Genomic DNA, 16,533 nt, shown 5'->3' with positions numbered 1-16,533 from the left:
ACCTATAGTACTCAAGCTATTCCAGAACATAGAAAAAAACAGCATACTCTCAAATTCATTTTATGAAGCAAACATAACACTGATACCAAAACCAGGTCACAGGTTGTTAATGACCCTTTCTCCAATCCTGATGCCACATTCTTCTTCATATATTCCAGCTTCTCAGATTATATGTTAGCATACAGATTGAATAAGTATGTGGAAAGGATACAACCCTGACACACTCCCCTCCTGATTTTAAATCACATAGCATTCCCTTGTTCTGTTTGAATGACAGCCTCCTGATCTATGTACAGGTTCCTGATGAGCACAATCAAGTGTTCTGGAATTCCTGTTCTTCTCAAAGTTATCTGCAATTTGTTATGATCCACACAAATGTTTAATGCATAGTCAATAAAACACAAGTAAACATCTTTTTGGTATTCTTTGCTTTCAGCCAAGATCCATCTGACATCAGCAATGATATCCCTCATTCCACACTCTCTTCTGAATCCAGCTTGCATTTCTGGAAGTTCTCTGTCGGTTTACTGCTGCAACCATTTTTGAATTATCTTCGGTAAGATTTTATTTACATGTGGTATCAATGATATTGTTTGATAATTTCCACATTCTCAGGGATCACCTTTCTTTGGAATGGGTACAAATTTGAATCTCTTCCAGTCAGTTGGCCTGGTAGCTGTCTTCCAAATCTCTTGGCATAGCCAAGTGAGTGCCTCCAGAGCAGCATCCATTTGTTGAAACATCTCAATGGGTACTCTGTCAATTCCTGGAGCCTTGTTTTCTGCCATTTCCTTCAGTGCAGCTTCAACTTCTTCTTCAATACCATTGGTTCTCAATTATATCCCACCTCCTGAAATGAATGAACATTCAACAATTCTTTTTGGTAGAGTGACTCTATGTATTCCTTCCATCTTCTTTTGTTGTTTCCTACATCAGTCAATATATTGCCCATACAATCTTTCAATATTGCCACTTGAGGCTTAGTTTTTTTCCTCAGTTCTTTCAGCTTGAGAAATGGCAAACATGTTCTTCCCTATTGTTTTTCTAACTCCAGGTCTTTGCACATTTCATTCAAATGATTGACTTTGTCTTCTCAAGCTGCTCTTTGAAATCTTCTGTTCAGCTCTTTTATCTTGTCATTTCTTCCACTGACTTTAGCTACTCTCTGTTCAAGGGCAAGTTTCAGAGTCTCTTCTGATGTCCATTTTGGTCTTTTCTTCCTTTCCTGTCTTTTTAATGACTTTTTGCTTTCTTTATGGATGATGTTCTTGACATCATTCCACAATTCCTCTGGTTTTCAGTCATTGGTGTTTAATGGATCTACAGTGCCAAAAGATGAGCTCCTGAGGTCAACTAAAGAGTTGCCTCCTCAGAGTAGAGCCAACCTTGGTGAGGTAGATGGAGTAAAGCTTTCAGGGCCCCCATTTGCTGATATGGCACTTCTCAAGATGAGAAGAAACAGCTGCAAACATTCATTAGTAATTGGAACATGGAATGTATGCAGTAGGAATCTAGGTAAATTGGAAGTTGTCAAAAATGAAATAGAATGCATAAAGATCAATATCCTAGGCATTAGTGAGCTGAAATGGACTGGTTTTGGCCATTTTAAATCAGAAAACCATATTAACTACTATGCTGGGAATGAAAAGTTGAAGATGAATGGTGTAGCATTTATCATCACAAAGAATGTACAATGCTGTCAGTGATAGGATAATGTCCACATGCCTACACGAAAACCAGTTAATACTACTATTATTCAAATTTATACACCAATTACCAAAGCCAAAGATGAGAAATTTGAAGATATTTACCAGCTTCTGCAGTCTGAAATTGACCCAACACGCAATCAAGATGTGTTAATTATCACTGGTGATTGAAATGTAAAAGTTGGAAACAATAATCACCAGTAGTTGGAAAATATGGTCTTGGTGATAGAAATAACCACAGGCATAGAGATTACAATTTACAATAGGTTTTAGGGGGACACAATTCAATCCATAACAACAACTTTTACCCAGCCTGTCATAGGAGGCTTGAAAGGGCCGAGAGCTCACCATGTGGGGCCCTGGAAGCATGCACTATGCCACCATGAGCACAGGGCTCCCAAGTCATTGAAACATACAAACATGGGATAGGTCAAATCCCCTTGAAAGTTGCATATCTCACCATAAAGTATAGATTTCAGAGCTAAGGCCAACATCATTAGTTTCTCTTCCAGAAATGAAAGGGATAGTTTTTGTTTCAGCACTAGACCAGAAGTTCCTTGATTTATAGATTATGTTTGTTCCAATTTGATTGCTATGCAACAAACAACCCCAAGTAGGATGGCATAAAGTAATAATCATTACTTCTTTGGGTCAAGAATTTGAGCAGGGCACAGTGGGGAAGATTAATCTCTGGGGCCTTAGCTGGGAAGCCTAGAAGACTAGGGTAATTAAGAATGGGACAGCTGGGGCCAGAGGACCCAGAGGCTGCTGCTGTGATGCTTCCTCATCCAAATGCCTGCACTGTGTGTGTGTGGTGGTGGTGGTGGTGGGGGGTGTTGGAAAGTTGAGTTCAGTGGGATTGTCAGCAGATTACCTCCACAGCCTCTAGCATGGTGGTTTCAGGTGGTCGAACTTCTTACCTGCAAGCTCCATGCTCCAAGAGGGAGCATTCCAAGATGGCCAGGCAGAAGCTATCTGCCCTTTGTAACTTGATGTCAGAAGCCACACAGTGTCCCTTCTAGAGTTCTTTATGGGATGAAGCAGATAAATGCTCATCCAGATTCCATGGGAGGACGGGCTGTTTTAAAAACTGTAACAATTATCATACGGACAATCCTGCTTTGAGAGTGAGTGCCCCTTAGCCTGGCAAGATGCTCATACCTTGCAGGTATATGTTGAGGTCTGGTGTGAGCTGAGGCCCAAGGGATTCTCCATTGCTCCCACTTGTACCGCAGGCCTCCCCTGGGAGCAGGGCTGCTGTACCACTGAGACCTCTCAGGGGGCGCATGTGGTCAAGGGGCTACAGGTGAATATGCATGACTAACACTGCATGTAGAGAAAGCAATACCTCTCACATGGCTCTGTAACTCACTTGGTCCTCTACTCTCAGCCCAGGAGTCTCACTGCAGTCCTTAGGTCAAACTCTCCCAAATCTAAGAATTTCTGCTTCACAACACCCCCAGAATAGGTAGAGGTCATTAATGGAAGACTTCAACACAATACAATGTGATTAAAGAATTCACCCATTAATTGTGCATATGTGTATCAACTGCCTCCAAACCAGAGGCACTGGGCACAGAGTCAGGGGATGGGACATCCATCATCCAATGTTTGACTCCTGGAATGTCCAGGAGCCACAGGCATCCCTATCCATGTGGTGAGCAGCTGCCAGAGGGCCAGTTTGCCCATGCATATGTTTACCTCGAGTTTACACCCAGAGAACAAGCCCAGAGACCCAAGCCCATCCTCTCCAATGGTCACCATCAGTGGTTTCCAGCGGGACCTATTTCAAGACTTACAGGTAGAAGGCAGTCTCTTGGCTGCTCTTCTGTTACCTGTAATTAAATCTGATTCATCTTCAAATTCTCCGTTCTCTTTCCTTGGAAGAAACATATATATTTTTTTCTCTCTGGAATAGCAATACCTTTGATTACACAGCCCTCTGCTTTACATATAAAAGCAACTTTGTTTATAATACCAAATCATAAAACTTGAATAGAAAGAACCAACGCATACTACATCTTGAATATACTCTAAATCAAGCTGGTTTTTATCTTAATTCATGGAGGCCATTAGCCACACATTCCATGTCCTCTTATTCCTGATTTTTTTTCTTCCTCTATTACTCCAGGTGAATAGAGATCAATCATTGTACCTTGGATCATTGCTTGCAAGCTTTTAAGACCTCAGGCACTACATAGTGAACTATGAGGCAGAATAGAAGCACTAAACATGTTCTTAGGCCAATTAACTGGGATTTCCCATGTAACCATGACCCTAAACCTCCAAACCAAGAAACCAAATCCCACGAAGTCTGTGATTTTTTTGATGCTTAAACATTGCCTGAGGGCAGTAATGGTTCAAGGGTAGGATTCTCACATTTCATGCAGGAGATCAGGGTTCAATGCCCAGCCAACACACCTCTTGTGCACCTCATAGGCATCACCTACCATCAGTGGAGGCTTTTGTATTGCCGTGATACTGAACAACTTTTACCAAAGACACCAGACTAAGATGGACTAGGAAGAAAAGCTTGGTGATCTACTTCTCAAAATCAGCCAAGAAAAACACATGGTCCAACCCACTTGTGCATGGGGCTGCCATGAGTTGAGGGTCAACCTGAAGGCAGCTAGCAACAGCATTGTTGGGTACTCATTTCAGCACTAACAAAAAAGAATATTGCTCCATTTACAGCCTATTGTCTAACTCTCACCATCAATCAGTGTTTCACTAAGTTCTAGATGCAAATAGCCGGGAATTAAAGGGAGTCATATCCTACTTTTTTTTTTTTTTTTCATGACAAATCTTCCTATCATAGATTAAATTGTCTCCCCCCAAAATTTGTGTCAACTTGGCTGAGGCATGATTCTGTGGTTCAACAGTTATGTAATGATGATACTCCATGGTGTGATCTGATGTGATACGCCGATCAGGTGTAAGAGGATTGAAGGCAGGATGCAACATCCTTAGTCCTATCACAACCCTGATCTGTTGTAAGAGGAGCTTCTTTGGGGGTGTGACCTGCAACACCTTTTATCTTATAAGAGGTAAAAGGAGAGAGAAGGAAGCAGAGGGAGGACCTACTGCCAACAAGAAAGAGGAGCCAGGAGTGAAGCACATCCTTTGAATGCAGAGCCCCTACCTTTGGGATCTTCCTAGGACCAAGAGACAGAGAGAAATCCTTCCCCTAGTGCCAGCACTCTGAACTTGGACTTCTAGACTCCTGAATAGTGAGAATAAATTTTCGTTTGTTAAAATCATCCACTTGTGGTATTTCAGTTACAGCAGCACTATATAACTAAGACACCTCCTAATCCTATTAATAAGGACAGGCTTCCTGTGTAATGAGACAGGATTCCCAGATCCCAGAATGGATCAAGCTCTTATTTAATTGATTTGATAAATCCCTATATTAATTAGCTAGCTTCTCACAGGTTGGGATTGGGGGCACTACTGTGAGGGGAAAAAAACTCCAGGCTAAGAGTCTGGGCTCTGCATCTTGTACTATGTACAGTCTCTCAGATCAACTGAGGTTGAATTTTCTCACCTATAAAATGGAAAGTAGAGTTTTGGGGTGTGTCAATGTGTTAGGTAAGCTCTGAATGTTTCCTGAGCATTGGAAGTTATAGCTATTGTCTGGGCAGGAGTCTCTGACTAAAAAGGATAAAATGCAGCATTTGACCCTAACCCCAGCTTAAAAAGGGATTCTGAGCAGCAGACAATGGGCAATTGTCATCCAGACCAGAGAAACCTGCCTAGATCATCCTCATGAATGAAGGTAGGGATCCTATGCCAGTTGTCACATTTAAGAGTGAGAGCCATTTGCTCTGTTGAGCCTGGAAGGGGCCACCCATCACTTTAACATGTTTCCTTCTGGCATTTGCTGCAGACACTGTAATATCTATTCAGTCTTTCAATGGTTTTGTCGCAAAAGCATTTCTGGTATTCATCTTCCCACCTGTAAACGTGCAACAAGGCTTTTATCATTTGGAGCTTGATTAATTATTTTGCACTTCAGGACCAGTGGGAGATGAGAGAGGACAACAGTTTTCCACCCCACCCTATGTTATCCAACAGAGAATCATTTGTTCACCTATTTACACTTCCAACCAACAGGGACTGAGAGAGAGCTTTTGATCATGAATTCCTCATTCAACAACCCTGTTCTGCAATGGTCAGACTTGAACACTGCAAAAGTTTGGGGTCAAAGTCTGCTTTGAGTCAAATGATTTTCAGTGGTATTGTGAGTGAACCAGGAGATAGGTAGAAGCAGATAGGAGAGCATGTGGGAGACTAGGTCATGACCCTTGAGCTGGGAGAAAAGGCTGGGCCCCTGTGAGTAGGGGGTGCTAAGCAATGACATGAGATGGTCCTGGATAAACCCTGAGCCACACTCAACTCAGATCTAGGCCACTGTCTGTGAACAAATGTAGGACTTATAGGCAATGGACATTCCGGGATTAGGGGGACTGTGCCCAGAGATGGTATCTTGCACATGGCTGCCATCAGGAACGGACACTCTATCCCAACAGAAGAAAGCAAACCTTTACTCGCCTGCGTCCTGTTTCATCTACCTTCTCTTGTTATTATTTCCCTTTCCACCTTTATATTAGTTAAGGCAGGCTAAGTTTCAGGAGTAGGCAGACCTTAAATTACATTTAGTTCAAACACAGTGTCTTAGTTTCCTAGGGCTGCAGTAACAGAAGACCACAAGTGTGAGGCTTTAAACAAAACTTCATTTTCTCACAGTTCTAGAGGTTAGAAGACCAAATCTGGGTCTCAGCCATGTGGATTCCTTCTGTGAGCCTCTCTTCTAGTTTCTGGCACATTGATGATCCTTGATCTTTGGCTTATAGACCACATTTCCCCTGTGTGTGTCTCTGGGTCTATTCTGCTCTTTTTATAATTAGGTTTATGACCCACCCTACACTGATCTAGCCTTATTAACATAATAAAACGCTATTTCCAAAAAGGATCATATCCCCAGATATAGAGGCCAGGAATTTAACACACACACACACACACATATATAAAATTTTTTTTTTGGGGGGGCACAATTCAATCCATAACATGTAGTGACAGTCTAGGGAGAGTGTCCTTGGCTAGATTTCTGGGTCCCAGGCTCCTTCTATTTTATGACTCCACCATTCCCTAGGGCTTTGGGGTCATAGGCATCTTGCTGGCAGAAAGGGGAGCCAAATGTGGAGCATGAAGACCTGCTCTCTTGAAAGCCCCAGAGGAGAAGTGGTGCAGCACCAGTGCTTGTACCCAAGCTGGGAACTTAGTCTTGTGGTGTCTGGGGAGTACAGGCATCATTATCATGGGAAGAGGGGATGGATCTTATTGGGTAGCTCATGATCTCAAACACACTTGTTTTCCTTTTCATCAAAGTTATACATTCACATAGTTTACAAAGCCAAATAGTTCTACAACATTTGCTATGAAAAAGTCCTTCACCCCTTTCCTTCCTTCCTTCTCCCTCCCTAAACACAATTGCTTTTGCCTCTTTTGACTAGTTATTTCCCTGACTCAAACCACATATATACTGGTTTCCTGTTGCTGCCTAACAAATTACACACTTGACTTTCTGGATGGTCCTCTGGATTTTTATCTTTTCTCTCCTATTTGGTATTTTTCAGTTCTTTTTCTCTCTCATAGAGATTTTCTCAACTGTATCTTCCATTTACTCTTGAAGGCTTGCTTTTTTTTTTTTTTTTTTTCATTTCTGCTACCTAATTTTAAATTTCCAAGAACTTTTTTTGTTGTCATTCTGTAAATGTTCCTTTATGCATGCTCTCCTTTCACTGGCTGCAGTATCTTCTTTATTTCTCTGACAACAGTGATAGTTTCTTTTTTTCCCTCAATTTTTATTGTGATTTGGGTGAAAATGTACAGAGCAAATTCATTTTCCATACAGCTGTTCATATACATTTTGTTTCATGATATTGACTGCTGTTATGTGCCATGAAGCCGGACCTGACTCATAGCAACCCCTCCTTGGGTTTCTGAGGCAGTATCACTATGGAAGTAGATTGCCCTATCTGCCTTCCAAGGAGTGGCTGGTGGGTTAGAACCACCAACCTTCTGGTTAGCAGTCAAGTGCCTTAGGTACTACACTACCAGAGCTTCCAATATTGATTGCAATTCCCCATAGTATAACAGCTTTCTTCCTACTTCCTCCCTGTAGTTACCTTCCCTGTGTCCTTTCCTATACAGTCCTGCTCCACCCCACTCCATTCCCCAGCTATCTCCCTGTGCAAACACTGCCCTTCTGTTCTCCCATCATCTGAGTGTATCTATCTGATATAAATGTTCATTCTGTATGCCTGTCTATTGTCAGACTGGAAGCCACAAGTGTGAGTTCAACGCCAGATCTGAAGGTTAATTAGGGGCCATAGTCTCAGAGGTCTCACCAGGCTCTATCAGACCAGTAAATTTTTTTTTTTTTTAGATGATTTTGAGTTTTGTTCCACATTGTTCTCCCATTCTACCTAGAATCTCCTGCATTGATCCCTTTTCTAGTAGTTGACAGTGGTAGCCAGGCACCATCTAGTTCTTCTGGTTTCATGGTTATATAGGTTAGGATTGCACGATCTTCTAGTCCCTTGGACTAATTGTTTCCATGTGTCTTTGGCTTTCTTCATTCTTCTTTGCTCTGGATGACAGATCCATTGTTACATCTAGACGGCCTCTTGCAAGCTTTTAAGATCCCAGTCGGTACTCACCAAAGTAGGATATAGAACAATGATTTTGTGTAGTATTTTATGCCAATTGAGCTTGATGTCCCCTTTGACCATGGTCCTGAGCCCACAGGTCCTACTACTCACTCCCTCAGGGTAGGTAGCTATGGCCAAGAATTTAACATTGATAGTTTTATGGATGCTTTCTTCTCTCTGCAGTCTGTGCCCTCTAAGTTACCTTTTAGAAGTCTAAAGGGGCTTCATGACACAGATTTTCCTGAGGCAATGTCTGCATTGCCCCTATTTGACTGTGAGGGATTCAGAGAATGTTTAGAAATTTGCTGTACAAGGGCAGTGCTAACTATGGTCTTCCCTATAGGTCAAGCTGAATGTTTAGTTGGGTGATTGCAGATGTCACAATCTTTAGGTGTTTCCTTTTGGCCTGGTCTGATCCCCCAGGAGGGACTCTTCCAGTCTCCTGTGAACGGAGACAGCCTAGCTACCTGCATTCTGAAATCCTGGGAGAGGTGAGTCTCAGCATCCAATAAACACGTATTCATTTAATTCCCCTGTTCCTATTCATTTTATCCCTCTGCCATTAACTGTGCCTGGTGTGCCCAAGCATAAAACGTTCTCTTTCCTCTTCAGAAAATAAACAGCCAATCTCTTGTCAGTAAAGGGAAGGGGTAGCTGTTAGGCTGGCTGCACAGCACTGCGTACAGGATCTGGGGCACCTGCATGCATCTTATTTTGGTACTTCTTCACACCTATTTTCAGAGGTACCTGGTGCCACTTTTTGAGGGTTTGTTCTTGGCTTTCTTTCCCAGCCACCATTTCAAGATTTCTGTTATTCTCAGATTTGCTAGGTATTGTAGATTCAAAATTTGTGTTACTGTTACATCTTCCCTTGGTCTTCCTGTCCTTGTGGGTGTCTGCCTTCAAACAGACTTACTGTTGCTTTAGGAGGTTCCAGAAGGAGGTTAAGTCAACATCTTTTATCAACCCACCACCTGTGCCCAAAAACCCCAACCACCTGTTCAGCCTTTGGCCCCAGATACCTCTCTAGGCACTTGTTCTGGCTTGATCATCTCATCCCATTTTTAAGCATCTATCTGAAATGCAATCCCCACCCCACTATCACATATATATATATGCATATACATAAGCTCGGGAGCTCTGGTAGCATAGTGCCTAAGGCACTTGACTGCTAAACAGAAGGCCGGCTGTTCAAACCCACCAGCCACTCCTCAGGAGGCTCTGCTCTGGTAGCATAGTGCCTAAGGCACTTGACTGCTAAACAGAAGGCCGGCTGTTCAAACCCACCAGCCACTCCTCAGGAGGCTCTGCTCTGGTAGCATAGTGCCTAAGGCATTTGACTGCTAACCAGAAGGCTGGTGGTTCAAACTCATCAGCCACTCCTCGGAAGGAAGGTTGGGCAATCTACTTCTGTAGTGATACCATCTCGGAAACCCAAGAAGGGGCCGCTATGAATCGGGTCCAACTCAACGCCACATAACTACATACATAAGCCACCTTTGAAAAATCCCACTTAGCAAGGAAAGCTCCACAGCTATGGTGAAATTTTATCTGGGGAAGAGAATGGTATCTGTCTGGAAAGACAATGACATGTGGGTTTGGAGTAAAGGCTGAGTATTCCAACAGATACAAATCATTAAATGCTATATTGGTGGATTGCTGAGGAACCAGCGAAGGGGCTGTTGCATGGGAATGCCTCGGGCACAGTGGAAACCCACTGGAGAAACACTCATGGGGAGGCCTGTGGCTGGCTGTGCTATGGATGGGAACTTTGCCCATGGCAGTAGTACTGGCCACAACTTTCTCTTAGACACAGGGCACTGAGCTGCATCTTCGAGGTAGGTCTGTTTCATTGGTGGAGGTAACCCAGACCAGCGCAGACCCGAAGGAGGCCCTCAGTGTGTGATCCAGCAGAGGTCATGGAGAAGATGGTGAGATGTAGCACCTACTTCAAAGGCTGGAGAGAAGCAGGATAGGTCTGTTAGCCAAGGTGGAGGTGGGGGTAATGGGTGGCTAGTAAGTGAGCATAGGGCCAGCTCCATCCTTAACAAAGAAGTGACTGATCGTGACATGTGGTGAGAAATGAAGCATTCTGAATCATTACATGGCCAGAACAGTTGTCTTTTAAATGCCATCAACACAATCTGTTTGGGAAAATAGTGACTTTTTTTCCTGCTAACAGGGCCCCCACCCTCATCCCAGGAACTTAACTAGCACCCCTAAATAGCACACCCCATCTCAAAGTGCTGGGCAGGAGGGCATCCACTTGACTCTTGAGTGGGAATTTTAGGGCACAGATCACACACCAGTAAGAAAAAAGTTAGAGGTACCTTGTTGTTGTTACATGCAGTGGAGTTGGACCGGACTCATAGCGACCCCTTCTTGGGTTTCAGAGGCGGTATCACTCACTACTGCCCAACCTTCCTTCCAAAGAGTGGCTGGTGGGTTTGAACCGCCAGCCTTCTGGTTAGCAGTCAAGTGCCTTTGACACTATGCTACCAGAGCTCCTTAGAGATACCTAGAGTGTTCAAAGTTCCATGTGAAGTTTACAGTTCACCCTAACATGCAACCCACAACAGCTCTCTTTCCCCTTGCTTATCTGGAAAGCAAAGTCTTTCCTACCTGGGCCTCAAATTAACTCGTGGAGAAATCGACTCTGTCAAGTTCTGAATTCTGTGAGCAGGATGACTCTGGCCCACCCTCTTTCTTAGTCCACAGGGGGCAGGTCTCAGGTGTTTGCTGGGCTGCTCGCACCCTCCCGGCTCTGGAGCCTGCAGCTGACTCCTTAGAACAACCACTAACGACTCCAAAGGCCAGTGAGCCCGGGGGGTGCAGGCCCCAGGCCTCTTCCACGGGTTTGGGGCTGCCAGGTAAGGCTCCGCAGGGAAGGCATGCAAAGGAGTTTCCAGCACTGCATTTACAGACGTTCTAAGTTAAGCACCTGCCAAAGCTCTGAGAATGGTTGGGTGCAGGGCGGTTAGGGTGAAAGTCAAGGGCAATTTGGCCGGACTGGGCAGGGAAGTCGCAGGCGGCGCGCAACCAAGCACTTCTTTAGGGAAGCCCAGATAGTGGGTGGGGTGCAGTAGGCGGGGTTCTTGCAGCTCGTGGTGTTTGAAGCCTCCCTAACCGCAGTGGGCGCGGGGCAGTCTAAGGAAGTTGGCAGACGGCCCGGGGGCGGGGAGGGAAGGAAAGGGCCCCGAGTTCCCTCAACCGCCCAGTCCAACTCCCACCGATCCCGCGCTCTCGGGCAGCGCAGCCGCGCCGAGTATCTGCCGTTGGGAAGAGTCCTAGATGCTGCTGCTGAGCCGGCCTGCTTCCCCCGGAATGGGGAGCGCGTGTAGGGGGGCGAACAGCTCGAGTCTCGGAGAACGCCCACCCGGGAGAGCCGGCTCCGCTAAGAAGCGACGGGAGCGTCTCCAGCCCGTAGGCTGCTCCAAGAGTAGACACGCCTCCCGCTCGTGCAAACCTGGCTTTGGAGAGAAAAAGAGAGAAGCGGAGACTAAGGCCCACGAGGCGCACCCACCCACGGCAGCCCAGCAAGTGGGGCCGACGGACAAAAGGGGCGCCCTCCTGGGCTCTTCTTTTCGCGCCTAGGTTCAAAGCAGTCATTGTGCAAAACCTCTGGAAGGAAAATGCCTGGCAAGCCCCTCCGTGGAGAGGGCGGGAGCGACCCACTCGGTTACACCCAGGCTGGCCCGGCCGCCCTCGGGACGTCGTGCGTCAGCGTGCCCGGCGCCCAGCTCAAATTTCCGTCCCTCCTCCCACTCGTCCATGAGGCACGCCCATTGGTGTGCGCGGGCCCCGCGGCTGTGTAGACCCCTATGGCCGCCGGGATTGGCCTCTCTGCGTACCCCGGGACCAATGACGTCCACCTCTGCCCTCGGCCACGCCTCCTCCCCAGGCACGGGCGCGCGGCCGCTCGGTGCCGAAGGTGCGCGCTCCGGCTCCCCGCCCCCTTCGTGCGCGTAGCTCCCTGCAGCCGCCGCCGCCCGTAACCTGCGCCGCCAGGATGTGGCTGGGGGCTGACGTCGGGTCCAGATGTGGCCCCGGCCCCGCCCACCCCGGGGCCGGGCCGCCCACACCGCGGCGCGCACGGCGGCTGTCCTGCCTGCCACAATGCGCGGCGAGGCTGCGGCCGCGACTTCGTGTGGTGGTTCTTGACGTCTCCACGGCGCGGCATCCCTAGAACAGGCCGCCCCTGACGCCGCCCGCGCGGTAGCCCATCGCCCCCGCGCTCCCTATGCCCTCATTCCTCGGCCGCCTCGCGGACACAGAGCCGTGCGGTGACGGCGGAGGCGGCTGCGGGCCCAGCCTAGCCCAGCCCAGCCCTCCGAAAGGCGCGCCGCGCCCCCGGCCCCTATCGCCCGCTCTCCATAGAGGCTGTGAGGGTGTGGATGTGCCGCTGACTTGGGAGGAGGAGTGCCGCCGCCCGCCGGTCGAGCCCTGCGAGCATGGCAGCCGCCGCCTATGTGGACCACTTTGCCGCCGAGTGCCTCGTGTCCATGTCTAGCCGCGCAGTCGTGCATGGGCCGCGGGAGGGGCCGGAGCCCCGGCCCGAAGGCGCGGTCACCACAGCTGCCGCCACGCTGCCTCGAGTCGAGGAGCGCCGCGACGGCAAGGACAGCGCCTCGCTCTTCGTAGTGGCGCGGATCCTAGCGGACCTCAACCAGCAGGCGCCGGCGCCAGTCCCAGCGGAGCGCAGGGAGGGCGCAGCGGCCCGCAAGGCGAGGACACCCTGCCGCCTGCCGCCGGCACCGCCGCCGGAGCCACCTACCCCCGAGCCTGCTTCCCCTGGCGGCGGAGACGCTGTGGCCGCGCCCCCCAGCCCCGCGTGGAGTGAGCCTGAGTCGGGGCTGGAGCCCGAGCGGGAGATGGAGCCCGCAGGGAGCTGCGAACCTGGCTTCAGACAAAGGGGTCGAAGGGGCCGAAGTCGCGCCGACCTTGAGTCTCCGCAGAGAAAGCACAAATGCCACTATGCGGGCTGCGAGAAAGTTTACGGAAAATCCTCGCACCTCAAAGCGCACCTGAGAACTCACACAGGTTAGTGGGGCGCGGGGAGGCCAAGCGCTGAGGGGCGCCAACGCAAACCGGGCCACGCCCCCGGAGCGTCGGCCAGAGCGGAGGTGGGGAGGACCGCGCCCGAGAAGGTCGCTTGGGTTGAGCTCTAACAGGCCACTTGCCCCGCCCCGCGCCTTCTCTCCTTGTAGTGGGGACTAGCCACTCGGTGCCGAGTCCTGGGGCGAGAGCGCGGCTCGCCGGGCGGAGTACTCCCACTTACAGAGTCTTCGCGGGTCCACTGGCCTGAGAGGCGGTGACCGCGCCCCCTCCCCGAGCACGTTCGGGCGGGGCCGCGGGGGCGGATGTTGTAATCCCTGCCCGTGGGGTTGGGGGAGGCGGACTCCCCTCCCAGGCCCCGAGGCGGGCGCGGGCAGGTGCGACGGCTGGGCGTGGTCCGGGAGCGCCGCTCGGGGCGGTGGGCGGGACCGTGGCGGGTTGGGGCGCTCTGGTCCGACCCCTCCCCCGTCGGGGGTGCGGTGGGAAAACGCTGGGGCGGGGCGGGTGCGCGGCGGGCGAAGTTCATGCAGGGACAGCGGCTCGCTCTTAGCTACTCGGCACATTCTTCGCTTTCCTCTTCCTGTAATTTTTTTGCAGCGCTCTAAGGTTTAATTTGTCGTAACCAGAGCCAACGGCGGTGTTGGCCAAGGCAAGGGGCGGTCCTGTTCCCGCCCGGCTCTTTGTGGGCGACCCCCGCCCATCCGGCCGGCGTAGGCGCGGTTGGCCCCCGGGAGCTCCAGCCCGGCTCCGCGGCCCGGCCAGCGACAGCTGCAGGAAAAAAGCATACCTGCTCGGGACTGCCCCTATCCGCGCAGCCTGAGGGAAAGCAGCGAGAGCGTTGGGCGCACCTGCTCGTGCGTGCTCTTAATTCCAGGGTTCGTACTTCTTTTCGCTTGGGCTCGGTACCTGGTTGTTGAATCGGCTTTTTTTGCTTATGAGACGAAGAATTTAAATTTTTAAAAAAAGAAAACGCTTACAAGAATGCAACCCCTTTTTTCCCAGTTTGGTATTAAAGAATCCTGTTTCATTGGAGCTCACGTGAACTCTTGTGTGGCATTTAATCATTCTACATATGGGGCAGGTTTGAAATATGTGTACTTAACACGGTAAACTTGTTACTGACGGCTAGACCTTCACATACGTAAAATACTTGCAGGCTGATTAAAAATACAAAAATTCACAGCTTTGGAACCCTAGAGTGCTGGCTGCTTTCTCCTGTATGTTTGGAGCCCGGCAGGCCCCTGGGACGCTGCCCTGTCCCCCTGGACCCTTGTCGCCGCTGCCTGAAACCACATAGTAGGTGGGCGTTGTTCAGGGTGAGAGCAGGGCCACTTCTAGGCATTAAGAGTCAATTAAGAATTTAGGGGCCCAGTGAGGTTGGATAACTGTGGGGGTGCCCGGGGGTGGGGTGGGACAGGAACCGAGCTAGCATGAGAGCTAGGGTTGTGGACTTCAGTACAGAAGTGGGGGAGGAGAAGACACATGGGGTGTGGCCGGGGTGGAGACTCTTGTTCGGAGAACGGCTGGTGCTAGGCGGGGAGCTTGATGATTGGCAAATCTTTCTGGTTCGGTTCCTTCACCAGACCACGTGCCTGCAAGGGGCCCAGCCGACACGTGCGGTGAGCCCAGGGTGGCGGCTCTGCTGGGCAGCGTCTGGTGCCCAGGTTTGGTGAATTGCAGAGGAGCTGGCTGAAAGGCGGAGCTCACCGCGTGGGCAGTGCCAGGCGGGAGCTCCACTGGAATGCGCTACCCAACTTGGCAACTCGAAATCCTCTTCCTGCCTAGGGCAGGCTTGGGGGCTGGAGACCCTGGTCTCCCGCTGTAGGGTAGAGCCAATTTCCCCCTGCCTTATGCTTTCCGCGGGAGGTTGGGGAGGAGTGAGGGAATGGGGGTGTCTCTGGAAACCTAAGGTTAAAAGAGGTTGGAGCCAACTCTTGGTGTAACAGTGCGCTACATCCATTCTGAGAGCCCTCACCTGGCAGCCACGCCCCACACTCCAGGTGCAACTGGAATCTGGAGGCCTCATCTCCGAAACCTCTGAGTTGGGAGTTTCCCTGGAGCTCATAGGAAGAGTGCAGATTTCTAGGTCCCACGTATGACCCACACTTTGGAGCTTCGTCTGTGGTGGAAAACCTGCACTTTCACCTGATTGTGAATCCAGTGGTGAAAGCTGCACTTCCCAAGAACCTGACTCTGGAAGGTCAGCCTCTGGCCAAGGGAAGCTCATTTCCATCCCCTGTCCCAGGTGTATAAGAACCCTGTTAACTTGAGTTTATAGTTCTAAGAAATACTTCCCACTCTCTTCTCAAAGCCCAAAATAAGGTTGGGAGTGGCGGGGTGAGAGAGTCCAGGAAGTGGTGCCCTACTTGGGGCCTGGTGGGCAGTAGTGCTGAGGGTAGAGCTCAGGGGCCGGTGGCCGAGAAAGGCTAGCCCCAGGGGGTTTCGGAGGGACCTGGCTACACTGAGTAGACCCAAGCTGTAGAACCTGGCTCTGGAGACAGCTATGATTTCGCTTGTGGGCTCCCAGTAGCATGGGGGGGGGGGGTCTGCAGACAGTGGCTCAGATCATACCAGCTTCCCTTCTGCTCCACTAAGCAGCCCCCTTCCTCCCAGGGGCCCATAGTGATTTTATGGCAGGGGGTGAATATCGGAACCACTTTCACCAAGAAGAAAACCAGCAGCTCTTACTGTCCAGCTTGGTAACCAGGGACAGGTCCATCATATGTCCCTGCCACATGATTTCCTCAGTTGTGCAGAAGGCTTGGTGCTATTTATGCTGACCACCTGGAAGGTCTTCAGGAAACAGAACATGGGTGTGAAAACCCTTTGGAAAGTCCAAGGGTCAACTTTGACTTCTTGGTTAGTTCCCACTCCCCAATACTCGTAATGTCTCACTTAGGTAATTGTTGAATTACCGAAATGTTTGAAACTCAAAAGCCATTTACTATTTGGTTAACTAAAACTTTCTAGCCCAGACCTGGAATGTTTGCTAAGATTCACTTTTGTGAGCATCAAGACCAGAAGGTTCCTTGAAGGCCAAGGGAGCTACCCTGGTT

At 49.5% G+C, this 16,533-nt stretch overlaps 1 protein-coding gene across 1 annotated transcript in view; it reads left to right on the top strand.

The window, feature by feature from the left end:
* Positions 1-12,873: 12,873 nt before the first annotated feature.
* Positions 12,874-16,533, top strand: part of KLF13 (Kruppel like factor 13) — a 51,040-nt gene continuing 47,380 nt past the window's right edge. Inside the window, exon 1 of the mRNA XM_007949895.1 lies at positions 12,874-13,462. Within this exon, the coding sequence (XP_007948086.1) occupies positions 12,874-13,462 (589 nt within the window). The remainder of the gene's footprint in view (positions 13,463-16,533) is intronic.

The sequence above is a fragment of the Orycteropus afer genome, unplaced genomic scaffold (genome assembly GCF_000298275.1).
Source record: "Orycteropus afer afer isolate SDZICR_OR568_19922 unplaced genomic scaffold, OryAfe1.0 scaffold00256, whole genome shotgun sequence".
In the NCBI taxonomy this organism is placed as follows: domain Eukaryota; kingdom Metazoa; phylum Chordata; class Mammalia; order Tubulidentata; family Orycteropodidae; genus Orycteropus; species Orycteropus afer.
The sequence above is the reverse complement of the archived record's forward strand: the minus strand, read 5'-3'. Positions and strand labels throughout refer to the sequence as shown.